Source organism: Coffea arabica, chromosome 7e, assembly GCF_036785885.1.
Source record: "Coffea arabica cultivar ET-39 chromosome 7e, Coffea Arabica ET-39 HiFi, whole genome shotgun sequence".
NCBI lineage: Eukaryota > Viridiplantae > Streptophyta > Magnoliopsida > Gentianales > Rubiaceae > Coffea > Coffea arabica.
In genome coordinates, this window is record NC_092323.1 from 1,259,294 (window position 1) to 1,267,527 (window position 8,234).

Sequence of the window (8,234 nt, forward strand, 5' to 3'; positions counted from 1 at the left end):
TTCCAGTTCTTTAGCCATGGAAGCCAGGACAAATGATACAGTCTCGAAAGGAGCACAAAAGGCACAAGACTGCTGAATGAATCACGTTCTGCAAACTTGCATGACCCAAAGGAAGTGAAAGTTTTTATTTTTTGAAAAAATAAAATCAGAACAGAGAAAAACTTATTCATGGAAAAAATATGACAAACGGGAACCCAATTGAGTGTAAGTTGGAATGCAAACTGATTGAAAATAGAATAGAATAGTTGTTTGGGGAGGTCAAAATAGGGTGTTGGACTTCCACTAGAAACTAGGGAAGAGAGCAACCGGCACTAGCAAGGAGAAGGCCCACAGAGAGCAAAGCGTCTCATGGGAAGAGTTCAATTATGTTTGAATTACTTAATTATGCTAATGTTTGGTATTTATCTGATCCACATAAAACAAGATTCCAAACTAACTATTAATTATATGTGTTGATACAGTCCTTTCATGACAATGTATAAAACAATCTATAATTGCTACCTCTTCAAATCATGTTGAAATAATAACAATACATAAGGTTAGGTAAGAATGTATTGACTAAGATCAATGACCCATTATATTCGAAAAATAGTAGGTTATTCTCTGAAAAAGAAAGTCCTTCAATTATATTTTATGAAAATAATGCAGTTTGTATAACTCAATTAAAAGGAATATATATTAAAGGAAATAGATTGAAATATATTTCACCAAAATTCTTTTTACTAATGATATGCAAAAAATGGTGAACTTGATGTGCAGTGAATTCGATCAAGTGATAATATGACAGATTTATTTACCAAGGTATTGCCGACTACAATATTTGAGAAATTAGTGAAAAATATTGCAATGTATCGACTAAAAGATCTTAGTTCACGTTGGGATCAGGGGGAGAAATTGAAATCAAGAATAATGTATTCTCTTTCCTTTATTTGAATTTTTTTCACTAGATTTTTCCTAATAAAGTTTTAACGAGATATAATAGTTGTGTAGTAGACATCTAAGGGAAGTATTATGAAATAATTAAATAATTATCGATGTCTAATAACGTTTGTCTTATCTCATAGATTTTTGAGATGATAAAATTATCAGGACTTTTAAGGTGATAAACTTGTCATGACCTTAGAGAAAATCTTATCATCAATATCTTAAGAATTATAGTTATTTGATATATTTTGAACTCTTTTGTACTCTCTTTATAAATAGTGGTCACCCCTCTCTTCTATTAGTGATATATATAATTCAAAATCATTTGACAAAATGAAAGATTAGTTCTACTTTTCTCTTTTCTAAATTCATCAGTTTTTTTTATTCTCTTAACATAGTGCTCACCATATAAACAACACAAATCTTACATCATACACAAATCCTACATCATCATATTAGTATTATTTTTACCATGTGTCTAACAGAGGCATTCATTAAGGTATAGTTCAAGCGTTATATTTTTAAATAATTAGAAAATGTAAATAAATATAAGGGAAGGTAGGCAAGATTAAATAACAAAAGTATATAAATGTAAGAAAGAATAATAATTATCAGTATATTTATATATATGGTAGGTTAAGTGAATATTAGGTGTGCTAAAAATTGCCCTAAGAGTACCCATTAAAAAACCCTTAATTTTACGGCACAAGTAAACTTTTTAACCACCCAACTGAAAAGGACAAATTTATAGACTTACTATAGTATTAATTTATAACACAAGTAATTTTTTTTTTTTTTGGAGTAAAGTTCTCTTCCAACTAGTATTACTAAAGCTGTGTCTGGTATGCTGTTAGTTTTACATGACGCTTAAAAGATCTCAGAGCATATGTTTTTCGTATTCACGGCATTAAGCACAGGACTCAGCTTTTTCACTAGGGAAGACCAGGATAACATACAAGTAAAACCACTGATACAAAAGTTTTTACTTCTTATTTTCTGCTCTAAACCAGGATTGACAAATTATGTGCTACGTTTCCTCTTTTGTACAGTTTAACCACAAAACCAGATGCCGAGAACATCATAACTTTATTAGAACCATTGCCCCTAGAAGTATTCAAATTCTACGTATGAAGGATCACTAGAACTACTTTTGTTTTTATCAGTTGCAATCTCTGCCATCTTCTTGTCTGAATGGGCTGCCTCTTTATTAGCAAAATGCCCGAAATCTACAGGTTCAGGGATGTGGGGTGGTTGTGCACTCCTGACTAAAGCCCAGTTCACACCTTCAAAAAATGCGTGTTGCTTTATCTCTGTGGCGCCCCTCTTGTATGCAATTCTCTTGTGTGGCTCTTTAACCAAGAGCCCTCTGATTAGATCACGAGCTGGGAAGCTCACTTGTGGAGCTTCTGGGAATCGTAACGGTTGGCCTACGACATTGAACAATGTCGCCCTATTCCCAGACCCCTTAAAAGGAGTTGTCCCATGCAAAAGCTCATATAAGAAGATTCCAAATGTCCACCAATCCACTGCACTGCCATGACCCTCACCTCGTATTATCTCTGGGGCTAGGTATTCATGTGTTCCGACAAAAGACATTGATCTCACATTAGTTGGCTCGGCCATCAGCTCTGGGAGGGCTCCACCAACGAAGAGACCAAAATCTGATTTAGACTTCCGATTCTTTTTGCTAGGAAGGATACGAGGGAGAAAAGCTGATGGCTGCATACATCCATGCACTGCATTCTCGTCATCTAAAATGCCACCAGCATTAGAACTGGCATTTCCTGCATGCACAGATGAAGATTTGACTAGTGTAGGACTGACCGAGCAACGAAGTGACAGGTCAAAGTCAGAGAGCATAATGTGACCCTCATCTCTCACCAGCACATTTTCTGGCTTTAGATCCCTGTAGACAATTCCCAGCATATGCAAATATTCAAGTGCCAACAGAACTTCTGATGCATAAAACCTACAAAAAGTTAAGACTGCATCAGTAACAAAATCCATCTGTCACAGAACAACCATCTGTATGCTTCAATCTGAGCATGTAGGCAAGTCTGTGATCTAGGTTTAAAGCGTTACTGCAATGGAAATCACAGCTAATACCATATTTGACAAAATTTTCCACCAGAAAAAAACAAATAACAGTAAGATTAATTGACATCTCAACTGCAATTTAATAATTTAATGAGCAGTAGAAATTGTGCAGAAAAAAGTGCATTAAAAGGAAAAGATGGTAAAAGCCAGGATTTTGTTGTAGTTCCAAAGTTAATTACTGCAGGCACAATTGAAATGCATAAATAGTAGCACAACAAATTACCACGTCTCTCAAAACTATCACCAGACGGCAGTTGAAGTTTAGCTAGTGTATGGCAGAAAACTCAGTATTGATGGCATTACAACCTACAAATGTTTTCCCTCATCTATTAGCAGACCACTGTTTTTCCTTATGTCCGTTTTCGCTTCATATCACATTTGGCTTCATACTTTGAGAAGTTTTCTAGAATTATCAGCAATCAAATTGAGAATCTCTCTCTTCAAAACACTGTTTTGGATCCACTCTGTTTGGAGTTATAACATAAGCATAAAAATGGAAACGAAGGAAAGAAAAGAAACTTAAGCTTAATGGAATACACAAGATGAGGAAGCACAAGACTTGCCTCATTTAGGAATTCACAACAGAATAGAAATGATGGTTTCTTTCTTCACTTGGACATTAAACAAAATACATAAGTAAAGGTGCTTTAACAAGTCCACATCATATTCTTGTAATTCTCATTTTTCAGCACAAATCTTCATGTTCAGTTCTTCATGAAAAAATGTATTAGTATGGAGAAGGAAATTGCTAATAAGATATCTGATCCTTTCAACAATTAATTCCAACTCCGAAGAGACGAAATTTAACCAGTGGAAAGATGCATAGATCTCTACATATTTTTCTTTATTTTTCTTTTCTGGGGAAAAAATTATTTTCAGGCCTCTTGTTTTAACCCCCATTATGCCATGCTGAAAAGTCCAGTGTTAATTTCATCTTACAAGCATACCAGCCCTTGCAAATAAGTATCCTTGATATACTTAGTCAGCATGGAATATTGTTCCATACTAAGTACTTTCAAGGAACAAAAAACTGAGAAGCATCAAAATTTCAGAAAAATGCAGAAGCATAAGAATCTGCCCGGTCGTATGAAGCGAAACAAAAAAGCATGTAAAGCATCCTAACAGTCACACTGCTGGATTCATAAAGCCAATATGCCACAAAATGCTGCAACTAGCAATTCTTGGAATATACTTTACCTTCCTCTTTAACAAATCTCAAAAGCTCAACCAGTTTGGCAACTTGCAGAAGCAATAACTGGTCTAATGCTAAGTCCACTAAATCATACCTCTATGATGTTCAGATACCATAGATGGTCCACCAAGAGATCTCACAAAAAATGGTAAAAGCAAAAAGCATCCGGTAGCCATGAAAAGAGAGATAAATCAGTTAGTCAATAAATCTCACCTAGCAGCATCCTCAGAAAAATACTTGTTGGGCTGCTTTTGTCGAAGAGTATGAAGATTACCTCCACTGCAAAATTCCATGACCAAGCAATAAAATTTTTCAGTTTCAAAATAAGAATACAGGGTAGGCAAGAATGGGTGATCAAGAAGACTGAGGATCTCCCTCTCAGTTTGAGCTCGAAGTAGCTTGTTTCGACTTGCAAGAGAACCTTTGTCCATCACTTTCATGGCAAAATAAGTGTTAGTTCCTCGAAGTTCAACAAGATAGACACTTCCAATGTCTCCATAACCAAGTCGCTTCAAGAGTCGAAAATTACTAAGGCCAAGTGGAGAATCCTTTAAAGAGACGGAATTAATGGCATCCCATCGAACATCACCGCCAGTGTGGGGCTTAAGATGTGTGGTGGAACTTTCTATGCTGTCACTACGCGTGCTACTGCCACTACCCCAGCTAATGACCAATTGAGGACTCATATGATCATTCATCTTGGTGGCCATAGACATTATGGATGGTCCACAAGATAATGTAGACATCAGATGCTCAGAATGCGTCCCTGAAATTGAGCCATGTGCTGCACATGTTTCACTTGGAGGATTTAAACCAGACACGGTTACCAGATCAACTTTTTGAACATTCAGAGTCGAACTTGATTTAGATTGGAAATTTGCATCCATGTGGAGGGGTCCAAATTGTGATTCACTACTTACATTGAGGCTATTCATGTCCGTATCTGATTTCTTTCGTTCACATGCAAAATTAGATGCTGAACTGGTAAAACCCTTGATATCCAGGTCCATGTTAGACTTACTAACTGTGTGTTCTGATGACAAGTCACTCATCTGCACAAACAAAAGCCACGTCAATGTTTTTACTGCCGTAAACCAAAAAAAAAAAAACACCAAAAAAAGGAAATAGAGATGTTCTTCCATTTCTAAAAAGTTTGTTAATGACTGCACTGCTAGCTGAAATAGAGCTCAATAAAGTGACTAGTGCACTTACAAAGGATGGAAGATGTAACAAAGAAAGAGGTAAAAGAAGATAGAGAGTAGCGACAGCATAGTGAACTTAAGCTACTGACTACCAAAAGACTAGAATAATTTTCTCTAATTTTTGCTCACCACTAAAGTGGAAAATGATTTAGTAACTTGTCATAATGTGTTATTTCAGAAGTTAAAGTCTGGCATTTCAGTCTAGAGCAACAGGAAATGATAGGGAATGAAAAAAATAACAAAAATAACGAGACAAAAGTGGCTAAATAGAAGTGATGGGATCTAATAGATAAATTTGCCATACAAATGTCTGCTAGAAAGATGACAAAGAAAAGAATGCTTTCGAACAGCTATGAAGTATAGACAGTGCTTCTTCTCTTTCTATTTTTACATCCCTTCTCTTCATACTTTAGCACTGTAAAATCACTTCCAAACTAACGCACACTGGTCATTGATCCAGGATATTTCTTAAGTGCATGTGGTGCTGTGGATGGACGTTTATCAGAATTCTAGTTGAAAGTGTTCAAATAGACTGCACCTTCCACAGTATTATATGAAACAAAGGAATTCTTACTAGTTGCCCCATAGCACGTCCCACAGAAAACAAAAAAGAAGAGAAGAACATCAAGCACCATAATGACACATTAAAAAAGGAATAATGTTAAGCACTTTTGTCACAAATAGGAATCCAATCAGACTCCTCTCCCAATGAATACAAAATATCTAACCAGAATAAAGTACAGTAGAAAAATCTGAACACACAACATCAATGATATCCATCAATGTCACCTTACGGAAGGCATACCGCAATATGAATGATCCACAAAAGATAAATTTGAAATAGACATGTAGATCTGCAATGCTAAACACGTATGAGACTTTGTACTCAGGCTTTGATGACATTGAAACAAGACTCACAAATGATTTCGAAAAGTTGCTTGCAGAAAGTACGTGATCATTATTGATTTCAAGCTGCCAGTTACCAGGTGCAAAATGAATTAACACTGATGGACGTTACCTTTAGCTTTAGACTAACTTGAGTGTCTTAAAAAAAAAAAGTGTCGACAGCAAAACAGGCATTCAAATGTACCTTTTTTTTCATTTAGCAACAATAGGCCTAACAAAAACTGGAAATGCAATTTGGCAGCGGCTGCAGTTCAAAAGCTATCATGTTGCATGTATAAGTTGGTGGCAAGCTGCAATCAAAGGCATGCTATAAATGAACCCGTTGGACCCGAGGGCTCCCATCAGCAGCCACAAAGAAAAAGGGAGGGAAAAACTGCAGAAATAACAACTGCAAATTCAAACAGAAGCGAAGAAAAATAGAAACGAACCTTTTTGAGGCTAATTTAGAATGCTACGGCCTCCCTTTGGTTCACTGCATTAAGAGATATAATCATGCAAGGGGAATGGAAATTGCCGGAAGGTAGGACGTCGTATCGGGTGAGGCCACCATTTTGTGGAAATGCTGCATTCCAATGATAATCAGGGATAGAGGGGAGAGGAGGAGGAGGAGGAGGATCGGGGGAGAATGGTGGCAACAATAGGTTGGTATTGGATCGAACACATGGCCCAACGGCTACAACGAGGAGGGGGAAGAAGATGTTGTTAGTTGTATTACAACTTGAATTTCCATAGAAATTGTGATTGCTCCCGTCATTTCTGTTTCGGTAGTTGTTTGAAAGGAGAAATTTGTGGGAAGGAGGAGAGAGAGTGGCAGGACGACTATAATTAGGATAACAATTACTAAAAGTGGAATCCATTTCAATGTGCTACATCCCCTAATCTTATCTTATATTACATGACTGGCTCTCTGTAAATGCTCCACACCCTCCCTCCGTATATGTGAATGCTGATGCTGATGCTGATGGGAAGACATTATTGGATCGCAGGAAGCAAGAGAAGAATAATATAATGTAACCAACATTTAATATTTCTTTTACTAATATTTCCTAAAAATATATTATTACCCCTTACAATTAGTATCGGCAACGGCATCACCACCACCACCAAAACAACAACAACAACAACGACAACAACGAGACGAAAGGCATTCTACTACTAGTAAAAGGAATTGGTCTTCGGAATGGCAGATCAGCGAGACGAAAGGATCGGCGTTTAATTTTGTCAAAGTGTGGTCGCAATGAACTCCACCCTCACCCCTCACTACTCATACTGTAAGGACAAATGGGATACTTGCGCAAATTGATGGGTGGGAAAAAAAGAAAAAGGATGATGACAGTTATTGCCACTAGTTATATCAGTTTCAAGAGCAAATTACCTCAACTTTTAAATAGTCAAAGATTTTAATCATTCAACTATTAATAGTACATTTTTATCCATTAAATTATCAAAAAAATATAAATTTTGTGATATTTCATTTGATTCTATCAGATACAATGGCTCGCACGATGCACGAGACATACTATTAATAGTTAGATATGGTAGAATTAACTATGAAATTAGACGGAATGACCCAAAATTTAGACTTTTGATAGTTTAGTAAATACAAACATACTATTAATAGTTGAATGACTAAAACTTAATTATTCAAAAAGTTTAGTTGCTGTGCGAATAATTTGCTCCAATTACCCCTATAATTAGGGGAGATTGCAATTCATCCCACGAAACTTATAACTCACTCCTGATAAATGATAATATATGGGAGCGTTTGAAAATTACAGGGGCCAACTTCAAGAGAAAAGAATATTTTTCAAAATTGAGTGAGTGCAATTGTTAAAAAAAAAAAAACTTAAAATTTATTGAACTTTCATATATATTCTTTAAACTAGGGAGAACTGGGGAGAGGGGGGCAATTG

General features: G+C 36.1%; 1 protein-coding gene across 2 annotated transcripts; it reads right to left on the reverse strand.

Annotated features, from left to right (window-relative positions):
- Positions 1-1,895: 1,895 nt before the first annotated feature.
- On the reverse strand, positions 1,896-7,558 carry LOC113689986 (serine/threonine-protein kinase RHS3). Of its 2 annotated transcripts, XM_027207811.2 has the most exons (4): positions 6,750-7,558; positions 6,506-6,611; positions 4,427-5,265; positions 1,896-2,893 (listed from the first exon to the last, which is right to left on the reverse strand). In XM_027207811.2, the coding sequence occupies exons 2-4, from the start codon at positions 6,515-6,517 to the stop codon at positions 2,029-2,031; spliced, it is 1,716 nt and encodes a 571-aa protein (XP_027063612.1). In that variant the 5' UTR covers positions 6,518-6,611; positions 6,750-7,558; the 3' UTR covers positions 1,896-2,028. The 2 variants fall into 2 exon arrangements, with proteins under 2 accessions (XP_027063612.1, XP_027063613.1); XM_027207812.2 differs by lacking the exon at positions 6,506-6,611 and having other exon boundaries at positions 6,750-7,556.
- Positions 7,559-8,234: the final 676 nt, after the last annotated feature.